Raw genomic sequence first — 15,953 nt, forward strand, 5'->3', positions numbered from 1 at the left:
TGGGCTACTGTAGTTTGATTGTGACTGTTTCTAACATTTTGATATAATTCCCGCTTTGTTCTACAGGATATCCTTTTTAGAACGTTCTAATGGAAAACAACTCTCAAAGTGCTTGAGAAATGTGTTAAGGAAAGCATTATATTTATCATCTATGTTATTGGCACTATAAACATCCTGCCACCCTTGTTCCTTGACAAGGTTTAAAAGCTCTCTATTGATGTTGGATTAACTTTCCTACATAGTTTGTAATTGTACGTGACATTTTTTTGAGTAGAAAAGCCATTTAGTGTTAAAATTTGTGCATCATGTTCTGAAAGGTCATGAATGCCCATCTGGTAGTGAAGTTCCGTGATAAGTCTCTGGACTCAAATGGAATACTCTTTTTTACGTACATACCCACTCCCCCACCCCGCAAGGAACTCCTTGAAACACAGACAGCTAATCTGTATCCTGGTAAAGGAAGCCTCTGAACTGTCAAATTATTGAAGTGGTGCTCTCACACACCAATAATTTCAGAGTCAACATCTATAAGCAGATCACTAATTTTATCTCTAATACCTCTTATATTCTGATGAAATATGCTAATTCTGAAGGTGAGCCCATAGCTATAGGGACTTTCTTTAGGCAGGTATACCAATCAGCTGACTTCAATCTAAAAATGGTGCAGCTCTAACACCAATTACTACAGGAGTTTTTCCTTGAGTGATCTCACCACCACCTAGTACACTGTCAACTATAAGCTTTGCAGCCCCCCCGCCCCCCTTTTCCCGTACCTACTGAGGTGCAGGCCATGCCTAGTGAAACGCGATCTACTGATAGACCCAACTGGCACCACTGATATGTGACCCATGCCCTCTGTCATCAGCACCTTCTCCAGCCCATGTTAACGCGCCTAACAGCCGCATTAAGATGAGGCCGATCATGATGGTGAAACAGTTGCACCAAATTAATGCCAACAGTTTGAGTAGCTATCTTTACCAGGTCATCACCAACATGATAATCCCCGTCCCTATCAAGACTGTTTCCTGCACAACCCAATATTACTACCTGTTACTCCGTAAATTTCCTATATAACTCCACTATGCTGTCAGTCACCTGAGCCAACCCTGCACTAGGCTTCACAATGCTGGTGACCTGGTAATCACTCCCCAACACTTCCTGCAATTGCTGGCCCACACCTCTACCGTGCGAATTACCAAGCAGCAGAACCTTCTTCTTCCTGTTAGACTTTGCAACTGACATAGGCCTCCTAACTTCTGAGGACTGCTGCATGTTCCCTACATCTACAGCTACAAGAGTTTCCTGGTACTCAATTGGGGTGAATGGCATGCACGCTTCGGGGCGTCTGGTTTGAAGCTGTCCTTTAAATAGCCGATTTGTAACAGTTCATTGTGTCACTGTTGTGTCATCTGCTGCTCGAATTGCTCCCGCAGACGGATTACGATGCAGCGCAGCCATACGCCAAACACGACGGTCTTCCCTCTAGCTAGTGCCACGTGCCAGTCCGGTGCCCGGTTTTTTTTCTACCCTATCTTTCCATGATCACTGCCAAGGCGTGTACACACTTTATTTACCATGCAAACGTCACTACAGATACTCGTATTTAGGTTATGACACGTTGAATATGCCTTCTATCAACAGCGATGATGTGGCACAGACTCGTGCATGACCAGCTGAAGTGTCGGAACATCGATGCTGTCGATGACCTCCTGAAGGCTATTTTCATCTCAGCAATGTTTCTGGGGTTATTACTGTACACCATGTCTTTAATACAGTCCCAGAAAAAGGAGTCGCATGCGTTCAGATCCGGAGAATATGGCGGTCAATCGAGGCCCATGCCAGTGGCCTCTGGATGCTCCAGATCCAGAATGCAGTCCCCGAAGTGCTCCTCCAGGACATAAAAAACTTTCCCGTTTCGATGGGTTCAATATGCTTGTCTTGCATGAACCACGTCTTGTAGAAATTAGGGTCTCTCTGCAAATTGGAGATGATACCAACTTCCAACACCTCCACGTACCGTTCGGTAATCACCGTGCCGTCAAGGAATATCACACAGATTATTCCATGGCTGTACATTGCACACCACAGAGTGAATTATGGAGGGAGAAGAGATTTCTCCATAGCGAATTGCGGATTCTCAGTCCCCCGGATGCACCAATTTTGCTTATTGACGAACCCATCCAAATGAAAGTGGGTTTCGTCGCTAAACCAAATTCCCATGCTGCCCCGCGGCCAACCGTGCAGTTTGAACGCAAACCGTTCGGAAGTTATGATGATTTTATTTCATATAGTTCGATAATTGTCACCCTGTATCACCCCAGCCTAGGACCATTATGCAACAGGAATGACACACTGTCAGAAGAGCGCACATATTTGTGGCTACCTGCAGGTACAGTTCTGCTGCGGTACGGATAACAGGTGTATCACAGTGTTCCATCGGAACTGCGCAGCGGCTGAAACGTATTCCAAACTGAAGTTCGCGATACAGTATGATTCTTGTGAGCAAAACGTCTCAGCTTCACATAGACTCGTACGAGAAATTCTTGATGTGGCATGGGCCAAATGCTGACATTGCTTTGGTTCCTAGTTGCCCTCGTTTGGCTTGACAGCTATTAGCTGAATTGAAGCTATTTTTGCTTCCGCAAGGGAAAAAAACTAGACGAGTTACTCTAAGTACCTTGAGACGAATTATAACCGAACGTCGCGTTAGAGTACAGAATGCACCTGTGAACGGTATCACCTGGCAGTTCAGCGGAAGGTTGGCTTTCTGCTTTGAAAAAAAAAAAAAATTGTTACCAGACTACCGTTTAGCAAGAAACACTTGTTGCACCGTCTTTATTGGTACTTGTAAACAGAATTAAGTTTGGTGACACAAATAAGGGCCTCGGGAAAAGAAATCTGGATGAAAAGATTTCTAAGTGTGATGCAAACTATTAAATACATGAACTGTATTCGCAATTACGAATACGAACAACCAATAGAATGATGACAGTGAAAATTTGTGCCGGATCTGGACTCGAACCCGAATTTCTGTTAGGACACACGCATAGCAATATCGTATTTACCTGCGTGGGATTAGCCGAGCGGTCTAGGCGCTGCAGCCATGTACTGTGCGGCTGGTCCCGGCGGAGGTTCGAGTCTTCCCTCGGACATGAGTGTGTGTGTTTGTTCTTAGGAATATTTAGGTTAAATAGTGTGTAAGCTTGGGGACTGATGACGTTAGCAGTTAAGTCCCATAAGATTTCACACACTTTTTTTTCGTATTCATCCGCCGATACTAGACAGCAGCTTTCAATTGAAATGAGCTTCCCTTTGTGGAAATTACATAATATGTGTACCAGTACCAGTTTTTATGCAGGAAAGACGAGGTATGGAGGTTTGGGTTCGACCGTGGGTCGTGCAGGGATAGCCAAAGCGGTTAAGGCGACCGCTCGAGTAAAGCGGGAAATCCGGACCCCCAGTTCCTTTACACACCTTATGGTTGTTCGTATTCGCAACTGCGAATACATTTCATGACAGCTGAAGTTGCCTCAGTACCTGTTTCTTCGGACATGCATGCATGACCGAAGGCAAATTGCATCGCTCCTCTTCACAACAGCCGGCCGCGGTGGTCTAGCGGTTCCAGGCGCGCAGTCCGGAACCGCGCGATTGTTACGGTCGCAGATTCGAATCCTGCCTCGGGCACAGATGTATGTGATGTCCTTCGGTTAGTTAGGTTTAAGTAGTTCTAAGTTCTAGGGGACTGATGACCACAGATGTTAAGTCCCATAGTGCTCAGAGCCGTTTTTCTTCACAACAAAGGCACGGCACTGCGAATCGTACCTAACTACTCAAGACAAATATTACAGTCACGATTTCACTTTAAAATACGTTTCCTTCTTTTCTCGATTTTAACACGTATACCAGAAACAATTGGAAAAATAAGCAAAGTTACTGCACCACGCCGGTAAATGACATAGTGGCATTGTGTTGCACACGTTTCTGAAATATAAGAAAACGCAATAAACTAACATATCGCCCTGCATCAAATATTTGGAATATATCGTTTGTGGAATAAAGTGAACTATTTTTCTTTCGAATGGTATTTCCTTCACCCATATCGCTTCTTTGAGAGATACTTCTTCTCCTCAATAATACCTCAGGAAGTATCACAATTTTCGTCTCGTTCACATCGAGGTCGTTAAAGACGGAGCAAGGACTCTGAATGACTCAGGATTGAGAAGGAAATCGGCGGTACTCTCTCACAGAAACCGTCGAGCCATTTGCCTGGAGTAACTTGCGTGAGTCACGGAGAACCTTCATCTCGGCGGCTGGATGGCGTTTTGAACCGTCGTCTTCGCGAATGAGAGTCCAGAGTGTTAACCATTCTTTTTCTATTATCAGCGTAATTGGTACTATCATGAAACTTCAATAGACATGGTCAGATCATCATGTAATATAAGCTACATATGGGAGAAACAATTTATTATGATAACAAAAGAATAATAAAAGGAGAAACGAAAAAAAGAGGACATAGCCGAAAAGGCACCACCAAGCTCTCATTATATGTATAAACAATTTTTTATAAGCTTTTTTTTATTTTTTGTTGTATTTATTTAGTTTTTAAAATGTTTGTGATATTTTTTATATAGAATCTAAAGGAAGAAGGACAAGGAGATCAGATTATATTCGAAATAGCAAACTAAGAAAAATTCCAAGCTCATTTCAAGGATTGTATACGCCTATGTGTACATATACTTCATCTGTACACATTTTACAATAGAAATGGAGCGATACTGAGTCAAAATACAAAACAAAACCAACAGGTAAACTAGGAGAGGACAAGCCGAAGCAAATCAGACGGGAAACATACATAACAATAAGACACCTATAACCAGAAAAATGAAATTAACCAACACCTTGCCGATGGAAAACAAGATTCAACATGTTGGCGAAGAGGTCTCGGTATACAGGCATTAGCAACAGTAGGCAGTGGTCATGTACTGCATGAAGTTCATGTGATCTTCCCCCTCGCCTTCTACAACATAATGAACGAATGTCCCAGCAACCACATAACGGTATGGGTTCTTGACCGTGGAAAGAAGGAAGAATCTGGGCGCAATATGATGTCCGTACTGTATTAAGTCTCAGAAGATCGAGTAAGGAAGGCCAATTTCGTCCTAATCCAAGACCAATTTCCCATATGACCTCCACAAATAAAGCGATGTCGTATCGTATCTGTAGACGTACAACGACTGCATAAATCGGTGTTGCTGAGCCAAATACGGAAAAGTCGCTCTTTCGTTGTAATCAAGTTACTTACTACCTTATACCAAGAGGACGCTACGCGCATCGGGAAAATCGGAAGACTGATATTGAACCAAACCGTCGTCCAGCTTGTTTGCAGCTATTCTCTTTCAATGAGGTGCGGGCAAGGGACTGCTTTCCAACGAGTGTAGGAATTTCATGGTGAGGACGGGTCTCCATAAACTGTCAGCCCTTAAATAGCACACCGCAAGATAGAAGTCACGAATGTGTTTCTATTTATAACTGAAGGACTTATTACAATAGTGGTACAAGTCCGTTACCTCCACTTTTCAGTCTATAATGCTTCTGAAAGTAATGCTCCAAACAAACAGAAAGAAAGGTTCATCACTAGCAAGAAGCGATATACTTGAATATTTCTGGTGCCTCAACCGCAGATTTTTCAGTACTCATTTAACTTTAGGACTTTGTATCTCAAAATGAACAAAAATTGACTTGTGCCACTATTGAAATAAGCCCTTCAATTTATGCGACAAATATCAATAGGGGGTTTAAGACTAGCAGGATGAACACGGTGATATAAACGAGACCTGAATGTGCGAATTTGGTGAGCCATCATCAAAACAGTACATCGCACATACAGCATATGCGTGTTGCTACGTATGTCAGCCAGACCCAGCCCCCAAAGGAACGAGGCTTCGTGACCAACTCATACCGGCAGCGAAAGATATGTCTTTTCCAAGGACAAGTGTAAGTATGTAGAGGTGTATATCACTAGGGATAAGATAGATACTGCCTATAGGAAAATTATAAAGAGTTTTGGAGGAAACAGAACCACTTGCATGAATATCAAGAGCTCAGATGGAAACCCAGTTCTAAGCAAAGAAGGGAAAGCAGAAAGGTGGAAGGAGTATATATAGGGTCTATTCAAGGGTGATGTTCTTGAGCACAATATTATGGAAATCGCAGAAGATGTAGATGAAGATAAAATGGGAGATATGATACTGTGTGAAGAGTTTGACAGAGCACTGAAACACATAGGCCGAAACAAGGCCCCGGGAGTAGACAACATTCCATTAGAAGTACTGATAGCCTTGGGAGAGCCAGCCCTGACAAAACTCTACCATCTGGTGAGCAAGATGTATGAGACAGGAGAAATACCCTCAGACTTCAAGAAGAATATAATAATTCCAATCCCAAATATAGCAGCTGTTGACAGATGTGAAAATTACCGAACTATCAGTTTAATAAGCCACAGCTGCAAAATACTAACACGAATTCTTTACAGACGAATGGAAAAACTGCTAGAAGCCGACATCGGGGACGATCAGTTTGCATTCCGTAGAAATGTTGCAACACATGAGGCAATACTGACTCTACGGCTTATCTTAGAAAATAGATTAAGGAAACGCAAACCTACGTTTCTAGCATTTGTAAACTTAGAGAAAGATTTGGACAATGTTGACTGGAATACTCTCTTTCAAATTATGAAGGTGGCCGGGGTAAAATACAGGGAGCGAAAGTGTATTTACGATTTGTACAGAAACCAGATGGCAGTTATAAGAGTCTAGGGGCATGAAAGGGAAGCAGTGATTGGGTAGGGAGTGAGACAGGGTTGTAGCCTATCCCCGATGTTATTTCATCTGTATATTGAGCGAGCAGTAAAGGAAATAAAAGAAAAATTTGAAGTAGGAATTAAAATCCATGGAGACGAAATAAAAACTTTGAGGCTCGCCGATGACATTGTAATTCCGTCAGAGACAGTAAAGGACCTGGAAGAGCAGCTGAACGGAATGGACAGTGTGTTGAAAGGAGGATATAAGATGAATACCAACAAAAGCAAAACGAGGATAATGGAATGTAGTCGAATTAAGTCTGGTGATGCTGCGGGAATTAGATTAGGAAATGAGACGCTTAAAGTAGTAAATGAGTTTTGCTATTTGGGGAGCAAAATAACTGATGATGGTCGAAGTGGAGAGGATATAAAATGTAGACTGGCAATGGCAAGGAAAGCGTTTCTGAAGAGGAGAATTTCTTTAACATCGAGTATAGATTTAAGTGTCCGGAAGTCGTTTCTGAAAGTATTTGTATGGAGTGTAGCCATGTATGAAAGTGAAACGTGGACGATAAATAGTTTAGACAAGAAGAGAATAGAAGCTTTCGAATAGTGGTGCTACACAAGAATGCTGAAGATTAGATAGGTAGATCACATAACTAATGAGAAGGTATTGAACAGAATTGGGGAGAAGAGAAATGTGTGGCACAACTTGACTAGAAGAAGGGATCGGTTGGTAGGACATGTTCTGAGGCATCAAGGGATCACCAATTTAGTATTGGAGGGCTGCGTGGAGGGTAAATATCGTAGAGGGAGACCAAGAGATGAATACACTAAACAGATTCAGAAGGATGTAGGTTGCAGTAGATACTGGGAGATGAAGAAGCTTGCACAGGATAGAGTAGCATGGAAAGCTGTATCAAACCAATCTCTAGACTGAAGACCACAACAACAACAACGTGTCTTTTCCATAAGAAACGACCAGACAATTGCTGTAGTTTCTTCGCCATCATCTAGGGAAGCGGATAAACTTGGGCCACGAAATAAGCTTTGCATAACACGTAAGTATCCAGTATTCGTACTCTCTGGAGCAGAATAAGAGAACGCCTTTCATGTTCTAGTACCGCTCCCTGATTTTTTTCCGTAACAGACTTCCAGCTGAGTGTCGCCATTTCGAGTGGACAACGCCAGTGATGATACCGAGATACGTATGCCGATCCACTGCAGTTGCATATGGAACAACGGCCTCATCAAAACTCGCAAAGGAAGAAGCCTGCATTTACCTTCATTGAGTAGTGCACCTGAACTCTGACAATAATCATCGATTACAGCCTTCAGTTGAGGTATCTCCGCAGAATTGCGGAGCAGAGCCATCATGTCATCCACGTAAGCACGAACAGCTATAGTTCCTCCGGAAAGCGTGCAACCTTTCAGCTGAGATGCTAGCATCCGAAGTAGGGGCTCCAGAGATAACACAAACAAAGTCATTGACAGCGGGCATCCTTGAGGCACTCCCCGATGGATAATTATCCGGGGCGTCAGTTGGCCATTAATAACCACCGAAGCTGAAGTACCCGTAAACAGATTTAAGAGCACTCGCTTTGAATCAACAGTAATACCAACTGCCTGCAGAATTTGAAGCAAAAAGTCGTGATTAACACTATCAAATGCCTAATCAACGTCTAGGAAATCAAGGGAACAAGGAACGGACGTTACAGCAGCAACCGAAACCACGTCACGACACTCGACTATAGGGATAAGAATGGTACGACCGGGTACGCATCTTTGATGTTTTGCAACAATCGTCCTCATCGGAGCCGACATCCTACTATTAACTGCCCTTGCCACAGTCTTATAATCAAAGTTTAACAAAGTAATTGGGCGAAAGCTATCAGGGAAAGCAGGTCCAGGGCGTTTCGGGATTATTCAATTTTTCCCACTTTGAACCCTACCCTGTAACACTTCATTCAAGAGATATGTAAAAGTAGCACCCAACAACAAACAAAAGCGCACGTAAAATTCCTTGGGAATTCCATGCAGACCCAGACACTTTTGAGAAGGCGATCTCACAATAAGTTTTTAAACTTCCTGAGTCTGAAAGGCAGCTAAGGGCGTTTCATTATGTTTGGGTGTAATTACCATATCCAAGATGCTGACTAGTGGGTCGCAAGAGGTTGCACTGGACTTATCGATGTCGTAGATGTCCACATACTACTGGTGTAAGACATGCACTAGATCAGCTTGCTCCGATACGATATGTTCATTATTTGTCGTGAGGGAATGAATACAAGCGCATCGGCGACGGATCTTACGCCGAAGCAAATGATATAGGGAAGTCAGTTCTTTCGTCACCAACCTTCCATTTGTATTCTTTTCAAGGTCAACAAATTTACCTTTCACGCCTAACATTCGCAATTCGCAGAGGGGCGTGATCCGCACCATCATAAAGTTCACGTAGGATGGAATAGTAATATTCGTAAGTTTTCCGAAAGCCTCGCGCTTTGGCGGCACAGAAAAGTACCAAAGTTTGTCTGAGCCTCGGTTTTGCCAGCTGTGTCCACCAGTCAAGGAAGGAAGAGTACTTCCCAGTGGACCATAGAGTTCGCTCCCACACGGCTCGCATCATGCCATCGAGACAGGGGTCAGCTAGGTGAGCGACGTTTAACATCCACGGAGTGCGAAACAATTTGACCGGTTGCCGTGCAAGATTGAGGGTTGTAGTCACTGCACAACTAAGATGACTTCAACATTAAGAATGCAATCGCGCAGGCAGTCTGATAAGCAAAACCTATCTAACCGGCTACTAGAAGTCGCAGTAAAGTTGGTAAATTTAACTAACGACGGGTATTTACATATCGAGCCGCCTTGCAAGTGTAAAGAGCGGATCAGTTCATGTAATTGGCGACAGAAACTAAAATTTGGAGACTGACCTGTAAGACGCAACACACAGTTAAAATCACCAACCAACAGTATACCCGGAGGACCCTTACGCAATCAATAAACAATATCCTCTTTATAAAAACGCGAAAGATCCACTGCGCCTCCAGTGCCAGAAGGAGTATATAAAAGAACCAAGGAAAGATTAAAAAGTTGACAACCTATGCCCCTGGCAGAATCCAACATTTCCACCTCAGCAACAGGAATGAATTCGCGAAAGAATAAGGCGGTCCCGTATAAAATTCGGGTGCTACATTAATGATCACATGAAAACCAGGTAAGGAGAAAGTCCTAAATAACACCTCCTGTAAGAAGAGTATGTCCGCACATGAATCATAAATGAACTGATGCAGCGAAGGCGATCTCAGATCTGATTCCACACGATTAACATTTAAACAAAGGAACATGTAGGTTTGGGTCATTGATCACAGTTATACAGGGATGTACGGAATGTCCGGGCAGAATTAGGTAGACAGATGAGAGTGAAAGTCCATTGCGGAATCAAAAATCAAATGGCTCTGAGCACTATGGGACTCAACTGCTGAGGTCATTAGTCCCCTAGAACTTAGAACTAGTTAAACCTAACTAACCTAAGGACATCACAAACATCCATGCCCGAGGCAGGATTCGAACCTGCGACCGTAGCGGTCTTGCGGTTCCAGACTGCAGCGCCTTTAACCGCACGGCCACTTCGGCCGGCATTGCGGAATCCACAGAGGAATCAAACATCGGGGGGACCAGAGCCCCCACCATCGCAACCTTTTTTCTTAGGTACCTCACGCGCCACCGCACGGTCAGGTTGTATACGCTGTCGGCTGCGTGGCATGGTGGCCTCATCAGATGGAGGTCTCGGAGAGGTCATGTAATACAGTTCCAGTCCCTGGCGGAAGCATTCTGTGGAACCGCCAATGGAACAGGTGATAACATGGTCGCTAATTTGATTCTCCTCGGGAGTTGCTGTAGTCGGCAAATTCAGGAAACCGTCGGCATCTGAAGAAGAAGGAGCAGGAAGACATTGCATCGTCGCAGACTGTAACAGAGGACGCAGAGACGAGGGAGGGTCTCCGCTCCCTCTCCACACACAGGCAGCTCAGAAGGAGCCATTTCGCGAGCAGGAGGGATGCTGGAGATAACTTCTTCGCCACTCACCGTACCACGGACAGACCATAGATTAGAAAGGAGCAGGGGACACAATGGATGCGGAGGGGATTGGCACAGAAGACACAGCCAAATCCTCACCATCACCATCTTGAGTGCGACGTCGCTTGTTTGTCGCCGTTACAGGTTCTCTCCTTGGGGCAATAGGATTCTGAACTTGTTGCGGAGTTCAAGGCGGAAATTCATTGACACATCAGAATTGACTTTTTGTTCGTTATGGTCCGAAGCATAAGTAGGTCCGTCGGCGGAAGTGGAAGGAACAAAATCAGCAACCATCAATGACGGCTTTAATACAAAAACCCTCCACGGGCAATTAGACCGAACGTGTCCACTTTCAATACTTAGGAAGCAGTTCCCTCTCGACCAGTATGTATGACACGAATGCGGTAACCACGCACTTGTAAATGTGAAGGAATATTGTGTTTGATATGCATTTCCACGGAACGAATTCCACTGTAACACTGTAATCTGCGTTGAGTAGACCAGCATTCACGACGGACTTTTTCCACGTTACCATAAGGAATCAATATGTCCTTAAGAAGGTTATTATCATCTTCCGGCGGGAGGTTGAACACCCGAACATTGGTATAGTCAATTCCAGCATCTGTGTGTGACACCATACTAATGGAATTATCGCGATGCTTGAGCGGCACTTGAGAACCATGTCGCGACAGCAATCTATCAAGGTGAAGGGGATCCATAAATTTCACGTAAAACACGTGCTCGTCTGCATCAAAGTAAGCGGTGTTGACCTGATCAGAGTTCACATGAAATGTATCGACAAGCCAATCGTGGATTTCTAGGGAGTCGAGCTGCACGTGTCGCGTTGTTTTATCGGAAGTAAAGCTCACAGTACCTTTTCGTGGAGTACACGTGGAAACCACGGTAGCCATAGCGGAGCGGCCGGCGGCGCTGCAAGTAGACGAACACTAAACAGACTGTAAGGCGGAGCGGAGGCGCTACGACTCAGTCGGCAGACAGAACAGTACTAACGAGGGGAACCTCACACAAGCGATGCTGCGGCAAGTGAAATAAACAAGAACCTTTCCGCTTTGCGCTCGAAGTGGAACTCGGAGCCACCTCGATTGGTCGTGTTGAATTTGTGCACCTATCTGTTATTTTTCCGATTGTTCCCTGGCCAAAATAATAGTATGGCGTCGATGGCCGCGACCCGACCGGGAACAATCCCGGGGCCGCTGCATGGCAGTCACATGCGGCTGGGTCGTTCAGCTAAAGGCGCGGCCTCTATTTACATATCTCATGCAGAAAGGCTGATATATTGTAGCTGTCGTACAGAAATAAGGATTATCCGCCCTTTATTTGCCAGGAACCGACATATGGAAGACGTGTACGTCGTCTCTTCTGGGCCCATAGGTGTTCGCAAGGAGGCACTTGGCCCCCTGTGATCTGAGGTACGACTTCTCACACAGGCTGCTCACGAGAAATGATGTCTTTTCTTTGAGACAGCGATAATTTCAGCGTTTCCCTGTATTCAAGGCGGTTTTATGCCAGCCGGATCATTCTGTCCCTTCCCCACAGGCACCTTTTCGAGCTCACATTCTAACACGCTGGCCCGCAATTTCCGGCCGCTATTCCCAGCGTGAAGATATGCTGCTGTTCCTGATCTATACAAATGACCTGGGTGACAATCTGAGCAGTTCTCTTAGGTTGTTCGCAGATGATGCTGTAATTTACCGTCTAGTAAGGTCATCCGAAGACCAGTATCAGTTGCAAAGCGATTTAGAAATGATTGCTGTATGGTGTGGCAGGTGGTAGTTGACGCTAAATAGCGAAAAGTGTGAGGTGATCCACATGAGTTCCAAAAGAAATCCGTTGGAATCCGATTACTCGATAAATAGTACAATTCTCAAGGCTGTCAATTCAACTAAGTACCTGAGTGTTAAAATAACGAACAACTTGAGTTGGAAGGACCACACAGATAAAATTGTGGGGAAGGCGAGCCAAAGGTTGCGTTTCATTGGCAGGACACTTAGAAGATGCAACAAGTCCACTAAAGAGACAGATTACACTACACTCGTTCGTCCTCTGTTAGAATATTGCTGCGCGGTGTGGGATCCTTACCAGGTGGGATAGACGGAGGACATCGAAAGGGTGCAAAAAAGGGCAGCTCGTTTTGTATTATCACGTAATAGGGGAGAGAGTGTGGCAGATATGATACGCGAGTTGGGATGGAAGTCATTAAAGTAAAGACGTTTTTGGTCGCGGCGAGATCTATTTACGAAATTTCAGTCACCAACTTTCTGTTCTGAATGTGAAAATATGTTGTTGAGCCCAACCTACATACGTAGGAATGATCATCAAAATAAAATAAGAGAAATCAGAAAAAGAACAGAAAGGTTTAGGTGTTCGTTTTTCCCGCGCGCTGTTCGGGAGTGGAATGGTAGAGAGATAGTATGATTGTGGTTCTATGAACCCTCTGCCAAGCACTTAAATTTGAAATGATAATTAAATGGACACCCTAGCTGCAAACAGGCGTTGATGTACTTCATTGGGGACATGTTGAAAATGTGTGCCCCGACCGGGACTCGAGCCCGGGATATCCTGCTTACATGCCAGACGCTCTATCCATCTGAGCCACCGCGGGCACAGAGAATAGTGCGTCTGCAGGGACTTAGCCCTTGCACGCTCGCTGTGAGGTCCACATTCCCAACATGTCCACACCACTACATTCGTAGTGCGCCTAATAGATGTTTGCCCATCATACTCATTACTCGTGGCAGATTAATCTACCAAGTCCCGTACGAGTTCGGGCATAGCGTGTGCGTTCACACAAGGTCAATGGCCGGGAACCCATATTTTAATTATATATGACGGTAGTATCTGTTCCTGAAAGAACAGTTACCGTGGATGACCATGCAGCTTTTCTAGCAAAGCCGCTTGGTCATCCACGGTAACTGTTCTTTCGGGAACCGATACTACCGTCATATATACTTAAATGTGAATTGCAGAGTAATCATGTAGATGTATATGTACTTGAAAAACGTCGCTCCAAAATTCCCCCAAGGGCACCCCCACCTCTTCCTACTACTGGACAACTTAAACACAACAGTAATTTACCATTTGTCTGTGGTCAAAGAGACCCGTCGCGACTTCAGGAAGCAACATTGTTTTACGAACGCAGAGTGACTGAAGTAGACTCCGAAGAACATTACATTGCTATAGGGTAACGCAGGTGTGCCCATATGTACTCCACCTACGGAACCAAGTGGAGCAGCTGAAATAGAAAATACCATTTTGTGCCCTAAAAGAGAGAAACAAAGGACCTAAAAATCAAGGTGGAGAACACTTCGAGAAACTGGCTCTTGTCAAATTCCATGGGATGCAACACAGCACAATATACTGTCATATTGGTTCACTCCTCGACCGTTAAGAGTTGTCTCCACTGGATTATTTTTGATTGTTTTGGGAAGTCTTTCACATTCATCACGTCGAATCCTGACCTGAGTAATATTACCCAAAGAAACAAAAAAGGAAGCCTTTAAAAACACGTGTGACTAAACTTAAAGTATGTTAAAACTTCCTGGCAGATTAAAACTGTGTGCCGGACCGAGACTCGAACTCGGGATCTTTGCCTTTCGCGGTCAAGTGCTCTACCAGCTGAGCTACCTAAGCACGACTCACGCCCCGTCCTCACAGCTTCACTTCTGCCAGTACCTCGTCTCCTACCTTCCAAACTTTACAGAAGCTCTCCTACGAACCTTGCAGAACAAGCACTCCTGAAAGAAAGGATATTGCGGAGACATGGCTTAGCCACAGCCTGGGGGATGTTTCCAGAATGAGAGTTCGGGCCTCGGTCCGGCACACAGTTTTAATCTGCCAGGAAGTTCCATATAAGCGCACACTCCGCTGCAGAGTGAAATTATCATTCTTAAAATATGTTAGTCAACTGACGGCCGGGGTGGCCGAGCGGTTCTAGGCGCTACAGTCTGGAACCGCGCGACCGTTACGGTCGCAGGTTCGAATCCTGCCTCGGGCATGGATGTGTGTGACGTCCATAGGTTAGTTAGGTTTAAGTAGTTCTAAGTTCTAGGCGACTGATGACCTCAGCAGTTAAGTCCCATAGTGATCAGAGCAATTTGAACCAATTTTTGTTAATCAACTTAAAAAAAAGAAAGAAAAACCAGAGACATGAAGATAATCCAACAAATACACCAACATGATGAGATGTGAAGTTCTGTAGGCAAAGAGTGTTATACGCGGTGTAAACTCAACAACGATTTTTAAAGTTTGTTTCCTGTTTCTTCGATTTGAGGAGATTAGTCAGTGGTATTTATGCTCGTTATATTTGTTAATAATCAACAGGAATTTCGAAAATTTTCTGGTATCAGCAATGGCAATTTTAGAATCTTGCCACCTCTAGCATAAACTCGTGCTGACGCCAGTGCTGGGGCGACTGTGTATTAAGCAGGTGGCGCCTTACCTGGCGGGTATCCCGGAGGGCGCCGCAGCTGCCCCCAGAGCCACACGGCCACGGCGACCGCTGCGAGCAGCAGAGGCAGCGCCAGCGGAGGCATGCCTTTCCCTGTCACTGGCCACTGGCCCGACGAGCACTGAACTGACGCCGCGTCCGACCGCCGTTCTACCAGGGGTCGCAGTCGAGGGGAAGGGATGGGAGTTCAGCTCGCAACGGGACCGCGCATACTCCTCATCACCGGTTTCGTTCAAATTTGTGATATATGCAGGACTTGGCCGGCTGTCAGAGAGAAAGTAAAATAAATGACATTAAATTAAAAAGTAGCGTTCTTAGCACGGATCGGGTGACGCACGAGCCATTTACTTTGACGTAGATTTCACGCGGAAAGAATGCAGGTCGTAATCCGAAGGACTTGGGGTCCAGAGTGGTAATATTTTTTTTTTATTTACATTCAGTTTTAAATTTTTGCGTTACTTACTCTACAAATGAACCGAAATAATGCTCAGTATATTGTACTTATTAATATTTTCGTAAGAGGGATGAGAAAGAGGGGAAAATTAAATTTGGGATGCCAAATCAATTTCCTGGAAGGGGTCGTAAGGCGTCCACGAGAACTTTGTGTAT

The 15,953-nt window shown here is 44.7% G+C and overlaps 1 protein-coding gene across 3 annotated transcripts in view; it reads right to left on the reverse strand.

Moving 5' to 3' along the window:
* Positions 1-15,458, reverse strand: part of LOC126481447 (methyl farnesoate epoxidase-like) — a 248,962-nt gene extending 233,504 nt beyond the window's left edge. For all 3 annotated transcript variants that reach the window (XM_050105215.1, XM_050105214.1, XM_050105213.1), the window contains exon 1: positions 15,336-15,458. In XM_050105215.1, coding sequence (XP_049961172.1) covers positions 15,336-15,429 — 94 coding nt within the window. In that variant the 5' untranslated portion in view covers positions 15,430-15,458. The remainder of the gene's footprint in view (positions 1-15,335) is intronic.
* Between the last annotated feature and the right edge of the window lie 495 nt (positions 15,459-15,953).

The sequence above is a fragment of the Schistocerca serialis genome, chromosome 5 (assembly GCF_023864345.2).
Source record: "Schistocerca serialis cubense isolate TAMUIC-IGC-003099 chromosome 5, iqSchSeri2.2, whole genome shotgun sequence".
NCBI classification, from domain to species: domain Eukaryota; kingdom Metazoa; phylum Arthropoda; class Insecta; order Orthoptera; family Acrididae; genus Schistocerca; species Schistocerca serialis.